Source organism: Tauraco erythrolophus, chromosome 5 (assembly GCF_009769465.1).
Source record: "Tauraco erythrolophus isolate bTauEry1 chromosome 5, bTauEry1.pri, whole genome shotgun sequence".
Classification (NCBI taxonomy): domain Eukaryota; kingdom Metazoa; phylum Chordata; class Aves; order Musophagiformes; family Musophagidae; genus Tauraco; species Tauraco erythrolophus.
Window position 1 is genome coordinate 82,214,940 of NC_141469.1, and position 16,250 is coordinate 82,231,189.

A 16,250-nucleotide genomic window follows, 5' to 3' on the forward strand; every position below is an offset into this window, starting at 1 on the left:
GTACCTGCCAGAAACCGTGAACTTAAGCGAAAGGTAATTCCGGCAGGGGGAGATCGTGACCACCGACTCACAGACCACCTACCCATATTACACCCCAGACTCATTTCTAGATGATTCTTTTATTGCGCAGAATCGGAAATGGGAGAATATGCTTATGATTTTTGAGAAATAATATGTTTATGTATGATTACCTCATAGATTTGCATATGTAAGCTCTGTATAAGAAGTTTAATTTTAGTGCAAGGTGTGCATGCTAGGAGGAGATATCCCCCATGCACCCGGCGCCGCAATAAAGAAGTGTCTGCTTATCTACATCCCATTGGTGTTGATAAGTTTCTTATTCCAGATTTTCGGTAACAATTCCAGCAATTTCCCAAGAGACAAAATCTTTCTCTGACAAAGCACAAACAGCTGAGCACTGCTGTGTTTCTGCTCTCCCACCACATTCCACCCACCCAGAAGGTCCCCCAGGAAACTGCACCAGACAGTTGTGCAGCTCCAGCAGCACGTGCCAGAAGAACCAGGAGAGCCCGGGGCAGTGAACTCCTCCCAAATCTGGTCACACAAGATGGAAATAAATATGTTCTTGGAAAACCTCACCTTCCTGACATGTTCTGCTCTTATTACCCAGGTGAAAATAGCTGCAACATCACAGACAGTTAAGGTTCACTCTAAGAGGGTGTGCATGTTCTTCACCATACCATGTTTTCACTGCCTTTTTTTTCACAATTTTTAACCCTTTTGCAAATACCTCGGTATGAACTGCTGCCAGGTCAAATGCCACCCCTTAGCAACAAGGGGAGCCGGAGGAGCTAATCTCCTCCCTCCACACCTGTCGGAACCAACCAGAGGAGAAAAATTTCGCTGAGCTCTCTGTGCCGTTCCAGCAGGGAGGGCAGGGCATGGCCCAAAGGCAGGGCCACCAATAAAATCCTCCCTGGAGGACTTCTGCCCGCTCTTCGTGGTCCGTCGCTGCCGTCCGTTGGCATCTCCCTGCCACTATCCAGCTCCACTGCTCAACACTCGCTGTGCTGCTCAGCGTTTGGCACCAGACACAGATTAACCACAGCTCCCCGCTCTCCGGCGACGCTCCCACGTCAGGACTCCCTCCCCGCTCCCTGCCTCTGCCCTCAGTGCGGCTGGTTTGTGCCCAGGAGTGCTCCGGCTCCACGGCTGGGCTGTTTCGCAACACCAGCTTGGGCCAGACGAGCAGCAGCTTCCCTCCAGCCTGCTGCAGCGACAGCAACAGCTCTGCTAAGACCACATGGCCACTTCTGGAAAAGTAAGGACAATTCGTTTCCTGACTTCCTTTCTGAGGTCCCCAGCTCTTGGGGAAATACTCTGCAAACAGCTCAGCCTGCGCACCTCTACTGTGCACCCTCTTCCCTCTAACCTTACTCCTCCCACTCATCCAAACCCCTTTGAATTACTCGAGCTTCTGCTTTCATACAGCTGCACGTGTCGGTTAGGTCATGCGTTCCTCTCCTGTTCTGCCCAGCAGCTCAGGAGTGAAAACCCCGAATCGTACCACTCTGAAACGCGCCCTCCCGCTCAGCCCCGCTCTGCGCTCCCGCTTTGGCAGGGAAACCCGGCTCTTCAGAGGTGCACTCCTGCAGCCATTCACCGCCTGCATTCAGCCTTGTCCCTGGCAATATTCTTTTTAAGCTGCAAGCTGATTTTTGCTGACATCAAACCAGCTTTGGGTTGATCAGATTGGGGTTTGGGAGATGCCACGCACCAATCATCCCTTTGGTGAGGGAAAAAATTATCCAGTTGCCAGCCGGATGGGAACCGTTCCTTAAGCCCCCTTAGGTGCCTTCAGGCCCACGTCCTATGAGATCGACAGCAAAGCTCTTATCAGTCATTTCCACGGGTACCGAAAGTGCTGTCCTTCTAGTCTGAAGATACAGCAGCGCACGTCTTGCAGTCAAATCTGCCTAGTACACCAGAGCCTCTTCCCTCCGGGATCGTCTCCATGTCACCTAGCAAAAGTCACGTTGGAACTCACTCGGTACTCACATGGCAGGCAGGACAGGGGCCAGAGGCCAAAGGCCTGGCAGGGCATCAGCATCGATTGCTGTTGGGAGGATACATCCCCCCAGCAGGGCCTGCAGCCTCTCCTACGCTGCCCCGGGGTCACCTCCAGAGCCCTCTGCCATGGACACAAGGCAGGTCGGTTTTTCCATGTCCACACTGCCAGGGAAAGCACAAGTCTTACTCGCTACGGACTGGTCACTTCATCTTTGCGTTTCACACTTCACACTACACCAGCATTTCTTGAACATCACTTGGCTTCACACACAGCTGAGCACTCCCATGTTTCTGCTCTCCCACCACATGCCACCCACCCAGCAAGTCCCCCAGGAAACAGCACAGGACAGCTGTGCAGCGCCAGCAGCGCGAGCTCCAGTGTGCAGAGGCAAACGTTCCCACGCAGCCTAATCCCCTCTGTTGCTTCTAGGTTATCAGATGCAGAGCTGCTGTTGCCTGGGCCGTGGGCAAGTCACTCTCTGTTGAGGAGGTGGAGGTTGCACCTCCAAAGGCAGGTGAAGTCCGTATCAAGGTAAAGACCCATTTCAGTATTTTTTTCCTCCCTTGTGGGAATTGCTCTTCTGGCAGCTCGACCATGAATATACCTGTCAGGGATTTCTGTCCACTAACAGACTTTAACTGTTCACAGAAGCCTTGTGAAAAATCCTTCCACAAACTCAGTTAAACCAAAGCCAGACCATTTCTAAAGCTCATCAGCTCTTTCCTCTCCAAACAGATTGTGGCCACAAGCATCTGTCGCACAGACAACCACGTTTTGGAAGGCTCCTTTCCGAATGTGGATTTCCCAGTTATCCCAGGCCATGAAGGAGCTGGGATTGTGGAAAGCGTTGGAGAAGGAGTGACCTCTGTGAAACCGGGTAAGGCACACACGCACAAACACACAGCAAGGTGTCAGCTCTCAAGGCACATAAGGCTGCCCAGAGCTCAGAAATTCCCCCGTGCTCCTGCGTCAGTGGCTCAAAACCTGAGTGCAACTCATTGCACGGGACTGTCACAGACACTTTCCTGGTCTAGTCCCCGTGCACATGAGCATTTCCTCCTGACAGAGAAAGCAGAGGGTCCGTGGTAGGATGCTGCCATCAGAGAGCTCAGCAGAGGTGCTCCCACAGGCAGCACCCTGAGGGCCTGCTGAGCGAGAGGCACCTGACAGGGATCCACTTTATTGCAGGAGATAAAGTCATCCCTCTTTGCATTCCTCAATGCGGGGAATGCAGTTTCTGCCTGAATCCCGATTCCAACTACTGCCTGAAGACCCAGTGAGTTTGCTCCACCTTCCCCTACACTCAAATGGGGTCAGCTGTCTGGCAACAAGGCTGACAGCCCCATGGGTGCTTTACTTGAGGAAAAACAAATGCATGTGCCTCCCAACAGCTTATCTGAACCACAAAACCTACTGCCTGACAAGACCAGCCGGTTCACTTGCAAAGGGAAGCAGATCCACCACTTCCTGTGGGTCAGCACCTTTGCAGAATACACCGTGATCCCGGAGTACGCCGTTGCCAAGATAGATCCTGCAGCACCTCTGGACAAAGTCTGCCTGCTTGGCTGTGGGTTTTCCACAGGCTACGGGGCTGCCGTCAACACTGCCAAGGTTGGTGGTATCCAGGCGTGTCGGGCACGAGCACCCCACGGCTGCCCTCACACCCTCACCAACCCTGTGCAACAGAAGCCTCCTCTTCATGCTGGAGACTCACAGGGTCCCATGTTGCACAGGTAAAACCAGGCTCCACCTGCGCTGTCTTTGGCGTCGGAGGAGTTGGCCTCTCTGTTGTCATGGGCTGCAGGACGGCTGGAGCTTCCCGCATCATTGCCATTGATATCAACAAGGACAAGTTGGCCAAGGCCAAGGAGCTGGGAGCCACCGACTGCATAAGTCCTCACAACTTCAAGAAGCCCATCCAGGAGGTGCTCATTGAGATGACCGGCCACGGTGTGGACTACTCCTTTGAGGTCATCGGGCATGCGGATACCATGGTAGGTGGCATTTCAGCAGCTGTCCTCCCTCCTAGCTCATTCATGAGCTCCTGTCAGGGCAGATTTCAACCCGGCAGGCAGTTCCTTGCCTGCTGCCTGCACTGCCGGGCACATCTTTGCTCAGAAAGGCAGTCTCTTGGCTTTGGGAGAAAATGATGTACGAGTCTTAAAACAGGCACTGAGCTCTCTCTCCATGTCTGCTGCAAAAGGGAATACGTGTTTTCAGATGACCAGGGAGAGGCAGGTGACTGCACAGAAAGATCGCTTTTCTGACGAACTCATCAGCGCCTTCTCTAATTCACCTGCTTGTCCCATCAGGTCGCTGCCCTGGCCTCCTGCAATGTGAACACTGGCATCTGTGTCATGGTTGGGGAACTGGATTCTGGGTCAGTGATTTCCCTCAACCCTATGCTTCTGCTGTCTGGTCGTACATGGAAAGGGAGTCTGCTCGGAGGTAAGAAACTCAAGAAGAGATTTTAGACATTTCAACCTTTTCCGTTCACAGTAATTTCCAAATGTCTGTGGAACACGTACCCTTCAGCCCATAAGAATAACTCTTCCTTTGAAAATCAGTTCTCCCATCTGGGCAATGTCCTCAGCTGGAGGACAAAAGATACTTTTCCTCATAGTTGTTATTCACTAACCTCTCGGTCACCAAGAAGATTTCAAGCTTGGCAATGTCCCAGGAAGCCTCTTTGAGAGGGTTTTCAAGAAAAACGCCGCTAAGCAGGAGCACTGCATTTCCACTATATATGTAGGCATGAAACATGCTACTAAACCTGTAACCATTTCAACTGTTTCTAGGTTGGAAGATGAGAGACGGTATCCCCAAACTAGTTTCCAGCTATTTGGAGAAGAAATTCAACTCAGACTTGCTGATCACACACACACTGCCGATCGCTAAAGTGAACGAGGGATTTGAGTTGTTACGTGCAGGAAAAAGGTGAGACCCTGACTAGCAGGAGTGGGGTACAGCAAACCACCTCCACCTGAAGTTCAAACACTCTGGCAGGCAGAGCGTGCAATGCTGCCTTCTCGCAAAGCATCCAAGTCTTGGAAGAAGGCAGGGACCAGAGACCTATGTTGGGATGATCTGCCATATCCTGGAGGGAGGAGCCCACGCTCAGCACAGGGAACCCTCCTGCTCATGATTCACCTTAGGAGAAACCCTGTGGCCCCAGCACTGCACTGAAGCCAGCACAGACTCCCAGGAACTGCATCTCAGGGCACTGTTTGAAAGCACAGGACAGGCAAAGCAGAACAAGGAGTAAGGGGCATCCTTGGTGACAAGAGCATAAAAGCCAATGGAAGGAAGAACGTATCTCACAGCCTCAGCACAAGAGCTTTGGGGAGGGACAAGGTGCCTTAGCTCCTGAGGGGGTTCCCTTCAGCAGGGTTTTGGGCTGCCCCGTTGCTGCACGTCTCATGCAGCTGACTTGGGAGGAGGCTGCGTGAGAAAGAAGGTGGCCAGTCCTCAGGCACACACGTCCGCCCTGCTGCCCGTTCCTGAACACCTCCAGCCACGGCACCTGTAACTCCGTCCTTTCCACTTTTCAGCATTCGCAGCGTCCTGCTCTTCTGAAGGACGCAGCCACGGGAGGCCGAGCGGAGGCACCAGCGCAGCAGACGCTCTCCCGGCGCAAGCCCTTCTCCCCAGCATCTCACTTTGTGGGGCACCAGGAGACAAGAACGAGGAGCTCACCGACACTGGTGCTGCTGCCAGCACTCCCACGCCCGGCTGAGATCCAGCAGGACGCCTCTTCCAAGAAAACACTTTTACCAATAAAGGGGTTTGGTCAAACTTGTTCCATGCGGTGCACTCAATCAACAGAGGTCCCACGGGCAGGAGGAGCTCATAGCACTTCCATCACCCACCTCGTCTCAGCAGCAAGCAGCTGCCTTTGCCCTCTCCGCTGCTGCTGCTTCTCGCCTTCCCCACCTTACACACTTGTGCCCGTGCGTCTCTGCCCGACGCTCTGCTGGGTGACTGCTGCCACCCCAACCCAAGCACGGCAGGGAAACAGCTGCCACTGTTGCCTGGTCTCACTCGCAGGACCAAAATGTGTTTTGCTACCTGAGGTTATCCTCGGGGAAAATCTGTCACTCCAGCCCCTTTCATTTAACTATGAGGTTTTCTTATCACATTACTTAGTCCTAGTCTCTCCTAATTTTCCCTTCTTCAATTCACTGGTCCTCTTTACATCCTCTGGCCTCCTGAGCTCAGTCTGGTAGCTCTTCTCCTCATCTAATTTTGTTCTTGATAATAACCTTAGAGAACTGTACAGATTGGAACTGGGAAGAGAAATTCCAAGTGCATTTATGTCCCACAATATGTAAATGTGAGTGCTAGAGGTACTATACCTAGACTTTCAGAAATTAAAAAGCAGAATTCCTCCCTACGTTGCAGGAATGCAATTTGATAGGAGCTACCAGGATCACAACCAGGCTGGCAACTAAAGCTGTTCTGTGCACAAAAGGAAATGCAAGGATACGATCCTTATGGGGTCCCTTCCAACTTGAGATATTCTAGGATTCTGTGATTCTATGAGAGCATGAACTCAAAATTGGCAATTGCAGTAAGATTCCTGTTCTCCATTTTAACACGTTTTTCCCTCAGCCATTCTCCTTCACTAGGCTGAACAGAATCAATTGTACATGTTTACTGCACCTTTATCAATATTTCTGTCATTTCTCTTCAATGTGTAACATGTCAGGATGGAGCTAACTCTCCTTACCTCGTTTGCCTCCTCCCCCTTCCATTTTGTATGAGGTACGCAGTATTTTTGTCCTAATGGCAATTAAAGCAACAGGGCACCTTAAAGGATAGTTAATTATCAATCTCGCTAACGAATGCAAAGCCCTACCTGCTACAATATGATCTAGTTTGTTCTTCATAGTAGAAATGCAAGGATGGTCTCTCAAACCGGTGCCTAGTTACGCTAAAGACAAACATTTAACATTAATAAAGGCATTAGTATCTCCTTTGTCTTTTAATTAAAAATTACTGAAGCGTTTGAACTACTGCAGGCAGGGAAAAAGATAAGACTTGTGGACTTAGCCCTAGTAAGTGCGTTTCAGAGTCCATTCCACAGTGATTTCTGTCCAATATTCTTCTGTTTCTCCACCACTTTGGTACAGAGAGGAAATGAACATAATACACAAACAGAACACTGACTACCAAGATGAAGACAAAGACCTTGAGGCCTGCCTCTATCTGTACAAGTCAGGATAGGAAATATCCAAAGTTATTATGCTCTTCTGAAGGCCAGGGTAGTGAGCTTGCTGTGCTGCCCTGAGGATCTTGAACTCCATTGCTTCATGGTCACTACAGCCAAGGCTGCCCTTGAGCTTCAAGTTCTCAAACCAGCCCCTCCTTGTTGGCGAGAACAAGGTCCAGTGTGGCAGCTTTCCTCGTTGGTTCCTCTATCACTGGGAGAAGGAAGTTACCATCAACACATGCCAGGAACCTCCTGAATTGCCTATGTCCTCCTGTGTTGTCCCTCCAACAGATATCGGGGTGGCTGAAGTCCTCCATGAGGACCGGGGCATCTGAATGTAAGGCTGCTCCTATCTGTCTGTAGAGGGCCTCATCTGCTTGGTCTTCCTGGTCAGGTGGCCTGTAGCAGACCCCCACTACAATGTCACCTGTCCCTGCCCTCTCTTTAATCCTGATCCATAAGCAGAGGTTCACAAATTCCATCTTATCTGCCAGTTTACAGTAACTTTTGCACATGGAACTCGCTTTGCCCTGCTATAAAAGTTACCTAAAATTCTCTTAACTACTTTGTAAGCATAAAACAATAAGACTGCAGGTAATGAGATCAGATCAAGGTAACTCATTACATGTTTTAATTGCCTTCCAGCACTTTCCTGCCAAGAAAACATTACAAGAAGTTCCTTCCAATAAACAATATGTTTCCCTAATACTGCACATGCATCTGCACAGCCTTAATTTTATACTAGTGGCAAGTCTCAAAAAAGCAAGCAATTAGCCTAGTAACTCTGTAATAAATCTAAACACGTAAAAAACCCCACCACACCGATATGTTAGAAGCAAACCACCTCCTCCATCTGTACCACCATGCATTACTCCTAAGTTTCCCTAATTTCACAGAAACCTTTACTTTTCATTTTTGAACAAAATCTAAACCTAGGTGAAGGAAAGTTTGATTGCTATACAATAACTTCGCCTTAAGTCAACTGTAGCTTGCATTTTACCACTTATTTTCAACTTAATTTATTTTCTACTACATGAACAATTGTGTCAGCCCTTCCAAGTAGTGACATCATGATAGCAGGGCCACCTGGTGGTTACCTTTCCCTACTTTCTCTGCACGCTGCCCACTAACTTTCCAACATGCTGGAAGAGTCGGATTTACCGCTAAATTTCCAATAACCTGGAAATCCCCCTGCCCCTTTGAGAATGGTCACTGACTGGGCAGGGCTTCAACTTTCTGCAGATAAGTAGAGAACTCCTCAAACTCTGCTGGCTTCCTAAAACATTCCTGGTTTCACAGCCAACCAAATAATTTTGTTGGAAAGACTAGCAAAGATGTTTATACACCGCAGAAGAAAATGCTGTCGAGCGCAAGCAAGGAGGTGTCAGCATAACCCTGCCTCCACTTCTACCTTTAAAACTTCCCTTCAATACTTAGTTTAAATCAGCATGTTAGAATCAGCACATAAAAGATCAGCTTTTTGCGCTTTATTTGATATTCAGTGAAAGCAAATACTTGAGAATGTTTAACCACAAAACTCCCCGCATGACTTAGTTCCATATCTGAAATATTAAAAATCTTTCAGTAGCCCAACCTCGTGTGTATCTACTGCAAACGGGCACTTTCGTATTTTCTTTGCATACATCTAATTAACGTGGGCTTTGGTTTTGAAAAGATATTTTACTTTCATATACTTCATATTACCCTAGGATTAACTAGTGAATAACAGGATCAACTAGCGAAACTAGTCCTAAACTTTTTCCTTTAGAACCAACCATTTTGTGAAATACTGGATAATATTTTAAATTTATATTTGTATTTACAAACTTAACTCGCTTAATTTACAAACTCGCTGCTTAACCACTTTTAAGTTACCTTGCTCAAGCCATAGATCTGTAAGTTGCATAACCCTTGTGTAAGATAAGCAGGAGCCAAGACGGAGAACAAGGACAGACCTGATGACTTCGCAGAGTCATGATGACTTGGCTAGTTTTCTGGGGAGGTGAAAAAGTCATCACGAGGAAGACATACAGCCTTCATCCCTGAGACCCCTACTCATGACCACCAGGAGACACTGCGCATGCGCAACTTGGGGGGTTAGGGGTGGAGACTATGGAGATGACTTCTCTGAACTCATTGTAATAAGACCACCTTATCTCGGAAATAATGAAGAATATGTATTAGTAAAAGAAATATAAACCAGAAATAAGAACTATATGGTGTGCGTCTTGGTGGAGCGGAGACTCCTGGCGCACCCAGCGCTGTTTGCTTGCTTTTATTCGCCTAATAAATTGTAAACTTTAATTGGAGTTCTGTTTGGGACTCACTCATTTATCACATAATTGTCATGGTTTTGGACTGAGGGTCGAGACAAGAACAGAGAGAACCCCCACCAACCATGGTCTCGGGCAAAACATAACTCGTCTTTTCTTAAAACCAAAACAATTTATTAACAGTTACTTAACAAGAGACAAAAGAGAACCGGTTACTTGAGAGGAGAAAGAGAAAACAGGGCCAGATCTTAAACACAACCACCTCCCCACCCCCCTTTCCTTTTGTTCCTGGCTCTACCTTCCCCCCAGCGGTGCAGGGGGACAGGGAATGGGGGAGTGCAGGTCAGTTCATCCATGATGTTACTGCCGCTCCTTTCTTAAAGGAGGAGGAGTCCTTACACCATTTTCCCCTTGATTCAGTGGATCCCCTAGTCACGAGGAAAAAATCCCCAAACTTTTCCAGCGTAAGTCCTACCCGCAGGATTGCAATCCTTCCCCATGGATTGCACCAGTTCAGGCTTTACCAGTCTCGGCCTCTGAGGGAGCTGTTGCCACTCACGTTGGCATGGGTCGTCCCACGGACTCCAGATGCCTCCACGACCTCGTCATGCATTCCATGCCCATTGTGATACATGAGTGAGTCCCAAACAGAACTCCAATTAAAGTTTACAATTTATTAGGCAGATAAAAGCAAGCAAACAGCGCTGGGTGTGCCGGGAGTCTCCGCTCCACCAAGACGCACACCATGTAGTTCTTATTTCTGGTTTATATTCCTTTTACTAATACATATTCTCAATTATTTCCGAGAAAAAGGTGGTCTTATTACAATGGGCTCGGAGACGTCATCTCCATAGTCTCCACCCCTAACCCCCCCAAGTTGCGCATGCGCAGTGTCTCCTGGTGGTCGTGAGTAGGGGTCTCAGGGATGAAGGCTGTATGTCTTCCTCGTGATGACTTTTTCACTTCCCCAGAAAATTAGCCAAGTCATCATGACTGTGCTCTGCGAAGTCATCAGGATCGTCCTTGTTCTCCATCTTGGCTCCTGCTTATCTTACACAAAAGTTATGCAAGTTACAGATACATGACAAGCAAGGTAACTTAAAAGTGGTTAAACCAGATTACAGATTAAGCGCATACAGGCCCCTAGGCCCCTCTTGTCTAACAGCTTGCAACTGGCAGTAAAGCAAAAGGAGAAAAAGAAAAAAAACCCAAAATGTTAGGTGGCTTTTGCAAGAAGCAAGAGCTATATACATATCATTCTGCTTTCTCTAGGGCTACAGTTATACAAGAACAAACAGAATGGTTAAAGGTTACATATACAAAAAGGTCATATTTCACTATGCGACCCTAACATTGTTTTATATTGATATGTATCAGGTGAACCCATTTCACAATTAGGGCCCCTGGTTAGTAGCATCATGAGGCATTTTGCAGGTTTACGTTTTTGCATTTCACAGAGATCTTAAACTATGATAATCACTTATCTTGAATAAGCACACCCGTTGTCCCACGAATCAAATGAACATATTTCACACCATTATTAACAGTACCTCATCGTGCATCCCCATGCTCCACGACCTCTCCTGGGCTCAGGCATCGCGTTCCAACGTGGGTTTCTCCACGGGCCACGAGTGGGTCTCTGCCCCGCCGAGTACACCCTGGCTGCAGGGGTCCGCCTGCCATCTTCACACCGATTGCAAGGGAAACCTCAGCTCCAGCACACCTCCTCCCGCTCCATCCTGACTGACCTGGTCGTTGTGGCCGTTTCTCTTACACCTTATTCCTCTCTGGGTGAACTCGGCCCGGCGGGCACCCCGGGAGCGAGGTGCTTCCCGAGTTCCCCATGCGGCTCCCCCGGCGCCATCTTGAGCCCGTGGCGCCATCTTGAGCCCGTGGCGCCATCTTGAGCCCGTGGCGCCATCTTGAGCCCGTGGCGCCATCTTGAGCCCGTGGCGCCATCTTGAGCCCGTGGCGCCGGCCCGGGCCCGGGCAGCCGCCCGGCCGGGAGCCGGGAGCGAGGGCAGCGCCCTCCGCCCCTCTCCTCGCTCCTGGGCAAAAGCCCTTTTCCCGTCCCTTTGTCCCAACTTAAATAGGGCCATTCGCAGAGGCGCCGATTTGGCTCAACCCCCCGAGGGGGATGGGACTCAGATCCGGTGGCACAGGGAGCAAATCCCCTCTCCTGCCATCAGAACACCCCCCCCCATCAAACTATCACACTAATGCCTCCAGCATGGGTACAATAACAAAACTAAAAAAAAGGAAAAAAAGACACCAAGGAAAAAAAGACACCAGAAAAAAAACGACACAAGGGGGGAAAAAACCCCACAAGGGGGAACGAAAACCACAAAAACACAAGGGGAGGGGGGAAACAAAACACAAGGGGAAAAAAATACCAAGAAAAAAAAAAAAACAAGGAAAAAAAAACAGGTAATGCAGATCCCGAGTTGTTTGGGCCTTTTCCCCTGCTTGCCACATGGAACAGAGACCATCCTCCAAGCAAAAACATGACTGCCAGGCCTCTCTCCCACATGCTGACAGTGCTTCCAAGGCCTCCTCTTTTCTCAATCCAAATGGATGTTTCTGATACCAGGACACCTAAACCAACCCAATGGAAAAACCACAGTGGTGCTCAGAGCCCTCACCGGCAGAACTTTCCTACAGAAACCCGAAACACACACGGCAAAGCACGGATAGTTCAGCCAAGAGCACAGCGTGGTAAATTGATCTACTTGCACGGTACTGGGAATAGAAAGAAAGCTGCAAAACCACTTACCAGGTCCAGGGGCTTCCAGTAGTACACAGCAACACCGGAGACGGCATCGTAAAACTGCAAGAGAAGGAAAAATGAAAAAAAAATCCACTTTAATCTCTGAAATCGGATGATGAGCATTAAGGAGCGTTGTGGTTTAACCGTGCAAGCAGCTCAACACCACACAGCCGTTCGCTCCCTCTCCCCCCACCAGTGGGATGAGGGAGACAATCAGAGAAAAAAAGTAAAATTTGTGGGTTGAGATACAGACAGTTTGATAGGACAGAAAAGGAAGGGAAAATAACAATAATACCGACAGAAGAATATACAAAATAAGCGATGCACAACGGAATTACTCACCACTCGCCAATCAACACCCAGCCAGGTCCCCAACAGCAGCCCCCAGCTAGCTTTCTCCCTGTTTATATACTGAGCATGACAACATATGGTATGGAATAGCCATTTGGGCTCAGCTGTCCTGGCCATGCTCCCTCCCAGCTCCTTGTGCACCTCCTCACTGGCAGAGCATGGGAAGCTGGAAAGTCCTGAACTTAGTATAAGCATTGCTTGGCAACAACTTAAATATCAGGGTCTTGTCAACATTATTCCCATCCTACATAAAAAACACAGCTCTGTAACAGCTCCTAGGAAGAAAATGAACTCTATCCCAGCTGAAACCAGGACAAGGAGTTACAATTTTCGTATTTGTGCTTTTGTCTACCAGAATCAGTACATGCAGTTTCCAGAATGTCAGATACTAACAAAAGCTGAGCATATGGAGAACTTAGCTAAACAGAAAATGTTCTAAGTCTTTTTGGAAGCACTGAGAAACCAGGGGTGACCAAGAGCATGAAATTTGCAGGAGAGGCTGGCAGAGATGAGTTTAACCAAGGAAATGGGCAAGGCCTGCTTTGGTTTCAACAAGGTTTCAGTGGTAGCCAGTGAACACAAACTGAAGTAACTGGTGGAAAGTCTGAGGACGGCCATGGCACAGGTGGCCTGATCGCACATCTTCATTGCTCCTCTACGCCTTTCACTATATGTGACACCTATATCTACAGAGCACTTTCACTGCCCAAATTACCTTCCAGCTAGGTATCAGCTTTCCTGAGCCTACAGAGTTATGTAAAATAACATTTTATTAACATTATTAAATGTTATGTTATTTTTACGTTATTTATTAAATGCAATGGTTGTTTCTGTTGTGTTATTGAAGTTATTTTTCCCCACGTTGGTGCTATTTTCTAACTGTTGTATTTGCTGAGCTTTGTTAGCACGTCACTGGAAAATAAAAATTCCATTTCTTACTGAGCGGGACTGCAATTCCTCGAGCACCAGCACCTCTCATGTAAAATCCCAACAACTCATGGCAGAACTGCTCACTTCACCTTACACAACCACGTCTGCAGATCTCACACGAAGCCCTTCCTATCCCAGCTGGAGAAAGATGGTTCTTCGGAAAACGAAACAACAGTGTGAGCAGTTTAGCAATCCCATCTTGTAGCAATAGCCCTTTTGCTCCAAAGACTGCTGGATAGATCTCAGGGATCCCCGCGAGAACTTCCATCTCACTGCAGACCCCTTGGCCCGCACTGGAAAGGGACTGCCTTCACCCAGGCTGAAGCACACTGCTGACCAGTAAAGCCCCCACTGGGGCTGTCTTCACCCAGTTTGAAGCACACCGCTGATCAGTAAAGCCTCCAGCCGAGTAGGGATTGCAGGTGCGGAGGACCTACACTGGAGACAGGAGGACATAGGAGCTACCGAGTATCTCCAGAGCGGGAACAAGACGGGGGTTCCCCCGCAGAGGAAAGGCACCTACCTGCACACGCAGGAGCGGTCCGTCGCCTCCCATTTCTCAGGAAGGAAGATGGACTAACTGGTGCCGGCAGGATCAGAGGACGAGACAGCCCCGCAGCCCCTATGGGTCCAGCCCGGAGAAACTCGTTTCGCTCCACAGCCGCACGTCCCCCCGCTGCCCACAGCCTCCGCCCGGCAGCCGCCAGCGGGAGGCGGACCCCTGCTGCCCCCGCCGCCCCGGGGGCGGGCCGGGCCTGCGGAGGACGGCCGGGACCCGCCGCGGGCTGCCGAGAGGGGAGATGTCGCCGCCCCGTCAGTCCCGCTGCCGGCCTGCGGGGCCCCCAGGCAGCCCCGGCGCTGGCGAGCACCGGGCATCCCACCGCTCCACTGGAGGGAACGAGCCCCCGCCGCGGCCACCAGCCCCGCCGCGCCCGCCCTTACCTCAGGCGGGGCCCGGCGGGGGCTGCGGCCGGAGCACAAGATCCCCGCCGAGCGGAACCGATCCCCGCCGAGCGGAGCCGATCCCCGCCGATCCGAGCGGAACAGAGCCGAGCGCAGCCGAGCCCGGCCGAAAGGAGCCGAGCCCGGCTGGCGCCTCCGCCGGCTCCAGTGCCCACGGCCACGGGCTGCTGCTGCTGCACTTGGCATCAGAGGAGTTGGCCCTTACCGTGTGGCAGGTCTTGCAGCTGCTTTCAAAGGGGTCTGGGCTCTGCCCAGGCCTCGCAAGCCAATGTTAACTCTGGTGCCTAATGACAGTCCCTTGGCAGCAACACTATCAGCTCACCCCTTTCTCTCCCAAACTGCGATGATACCACGTTTGCCTTTTCCTGGTTCAGGCACCTTTCATGCAAAGATTCCCAGAGATTGTTTTCATTCCTCCACTACACGCACAGAGCGTGATTCCTAGAGGGCCACCAAAATGGAACAACAGCAGTGTTAGTCTTTGGGCTTTTAGGGAGGAAACACCCTCTTACAGAGCTGTTTTGAGCCTTTCTGGCAGCCACATTCTACTTCTAAAACAGACACAATTCCAATCAAAAGCTCCAATGGTCAGTGACCTAGCTGAGCAATGGTCCAAAAGAAGCCACTTTTTATCCCCAGGAAAGGCTAACAGTGACATTGGTGTAGCCTGTCGAGTAAAACAGCAACTGCAGATCAAGTGGGCATTATGCAAGAAAATCATGCCAACACAGTTGCCCAGAAACAGGAATGAACTCTCTTCCTGATAGTAAGGTCCCATCGGTGCTCCACAATAGCTGTAGTCCCCTCGGATGCTGGCAGGAGCAAGCTCAGAAGATCCCAATGCCAAAACCCACGAGCTCCTGGTTTCAGCTCCAGAAAAGATTCCTGTTCCTCTGGCACAGGAAAGCCAGTGTTAACTTTGCAGAGCGGGAAGCGAAGCTTACCCAATACACGCCTAAGGCCAACATGGAGTCAAAGCACAAATCTTGACAGAAACAGGGGGGCAAAGGGGGAAGCCCAGCCTGGCCCCTTGGGATACCCGAGTGTCCCCAGGTAGCACAAAGCCTGGCAGCTGCCCTTCCTCACCTCCTGGCCAGCTCCTTCTGCCAGCTCCTCCGCTCCTCCCTGGACAAGCAGGCACTGGCAGCCTCCCACATCCCAGCGGCTGGGGCGGGAAGACCTCGCCAGGGACAGCCCCTGGCACTGTTACACAGAGCCCACCCAGCCCCGCTGTCCTCCCACAGCACCCACCCTCACCCCAGCCCACCCCTTTTCCCTTGTGCCTTTGTCCCTGCCGCGGCTGCAGCGGCACTGCACTGCTTTCCATCCCCAGGGCTATCCAACAATGAAGGGGTTAAAAATTTTGGGCAAGAATTTCATGAAGGGTTTAGTAGGCGGTTTGCACATAACTAAGGAACATAAGATGATGAGCATCCTTGAAGCTGCCAGAAGTGATTAGAAGGGAGACTCTTTATCCAGAACTGTCTGCCCTTGAAGGGAACATCCCAGAAAATGTATAATCTTTGTTCTCAACTTTTTCTGAATTATGAACATGCCCAGCAGTGACTTGAGGAAGAGGTAATTCCGGCAGGGAGAGATCGCAACCACCGACTCATGGACCACCTACCTGAAACATAGCCCAGACCCAAAAGAAAGGGGCGGAGGAAGAGTAGTGAGCATGCAAAGTACTTTACATGTAAAGCGAGAGAAAATTAAGAGAAT

At 50.0% G+C, this 16,250-nt stretch overlaps 1 protein-coding gene across 2 annotated transcripts; it reads left to right on the top strand.

Moving 5' to 3' along the window:
• Positions 1-1,264: 1,264 nt before the first annotated feature.
• On the top strand, positions 1,265-5,608 carry LOC104383910 (alcohol dehydrogenase 1-like). Of its 2 annotated transcripts, none has more exons than XM_086611517.1 (9): positions 1,265-1,282; positions 2,462-2,638; positions 2,741-2,909; positions 3,221-3,308; positions 3,424-3,643; positions 3,766-4,026; positions 4,345-4,480; positions 4,831-4,969; positions 5,584-5,608. In XM_086611517.1, exons 1-9 carry the CDS (start codon positions 1,265-1,267, stop codon positions 5,606-5,608), a joined length of 1,233 nt encoding a protein of 410 aa, XP_086467643.1. The 2 variants fall into 2 exon arrangements, with proteins under 2 accessions (XP_086467643.1, XP_086467644.1); XM_086611518.1 differs by having other exon boundaries at positions 2,462-2,563; positions 2,768-2,909.
• The last annotated feature ends 10,642 nt before the right edge of the window (positions 5,609-16,250 follow it).

Coding starts and splice junctions, on each gene's coding strand:
- LOC104383910 (XM_086611517.1), top strand. Junction 2,639..2,740: donor GCTCGACCATGAATATACCT/GTCAGGGATTTC, acceptor CCATTTCTAAAG/CTCATCAGCTCTTTCCTCTC. Junction 4,027..4,344: donor TCGGGCATGCGGATACCATG/GTAGGTGGCATT, acceptor TTGTCCCATCAG/GTCGCTGCCCTGGCCTCCTG.